Here is a 1161-nt window from a genome sequence, read left to right as displayed (position 1 = left end):
GTATCCCAAAGTGCTAGAATTACAGGCATGAGCCACCGCGCCCAGCCCATTATTCCAACTTCTGAGTATGGAGTTGTGTTGCCTCTTCTTGGATTTGTTACAAATAGAATCACATGGTGTGCACTTTCTCACCTGGCTTCTTTCACTCAACCGTGTGTTTGTGACATTCATCCGTGTTCAGTGAGGGAAGGGGGCTTTGGAGAGGCCGGTTCCACAGACACATTGGCTTTGTAAACATTCCTGGAGCTGGACGTCTATAGTATGTGTCCCTTTCTGTATGTGTGCTGTGCATAAGTATTTACATTCATAAACCTATGCTAACCTATGCTAACCAGTGCAAGTCACAAGAATCGACTGTACTTTATATTTCCACCCTTTTGCACATAGATAGCAGTAAGCCGCTAGTTTTCACTCATTGTGGTAGAAGTCTTTCCATATCACTGTAGACCTTCGTTCATTTCCCTAAGTCCTTTTAAATTCTATTTGCACTGTTTCACAAAATACACAACGTAAGCAGACACTGGTTAAGTATCATAGCGATAGGGCAAACCTCAGATATAATAGACTCAAACCAGAATTCACTGATCTGTTCACATATTTCAAGGCCTGCCCAGTGTCAAAGATGGAGTCTTTTTTTTTTTTTTTTTTTTTTTTTTTTTTGAGATGGAGTCTTGCTGTGTTGCTCAGGCTGATCTCAAACTCCTGGGCTCAAGCGATCCTCCCGCCTCGCCCTCCCAAAGTGCTGGGATTACAGGTGCGAGCTATCACGCCCAGCCCACAAGTGGATTTTAAGCTGAGGGGTGGTGATATAATTTGCCTTAAGCTTTTTAAGTTACATTTTTAAGGGGCCAGTTAAGACCACACATCAGGGTCCACAGCCACACATGACCTCTGTCCTTGTGTCCCCAGCCATGCTGCGGATGGTCTCAGCAGTTCTGCAGTTCGGCAACATCGCCTTGAAGAGAGAACGGAACACGGATCAAGCCACCATGCCTGACAACACAGGTACTGCCCCCGGCCTGCCTGCCCACGACCCCCAGCCCCCGCCCAGGTGGTGCCCAGCCCTCCTGCACCCCTGTCCCACATAGAAAGCATCTCCCTTCCAGCCACACCTGTCTCCATCCCAGGATCACTCTGATTTCCTTCTTTTTTTTTTTTTTT

At 46.8% G+C, this 1161-nt stretch overlaps 1 protein-coding gene across 1 annotated transcript in view; it reads left to right on the top strand.

The window, feature by feature from the left end:
* The window catches only part of MYH14 (myosin, heavy chain 14, non-muscle), a 145176-nt gene that overhangs the window by 61310 nt on the left and 82705 nt on the right, over nucleotides 1-1161 (top strand). Inside the window, exon 11 of the mRNA XM_011966061.1 lies at nucleotides 910-1005. Coding sequence (XP_011821451.1) covers nucleotides 910-1005 — 96 coding nt within the window. The remainder of the gene's footprint in view (nucleotides 1-909; nucleotides 1006-1161) is intronic.

The sequence above is a fragment of the Mandrillus leucophaeus genome, unplaced genomic scaffold, assembly GCF_000951045.1.
Source record: "Mandrillus leucophaeus isolate KB7577 unplaced genomic scaffold, Mleu.le_1.0 Scaffold74, whole genome shotgun sequence".
NCBI lineage: Eukaryota > Metazoa > Chordata > Mammalia > Primates > Cercopithecidae > Mandrillus > Mandrillus leucophaeus.
The sequence above is the reverse complement of the archived record's forward strand: the minus strand, read 5'-3'. Positions and strand labels throughout refer to the sequence as shown.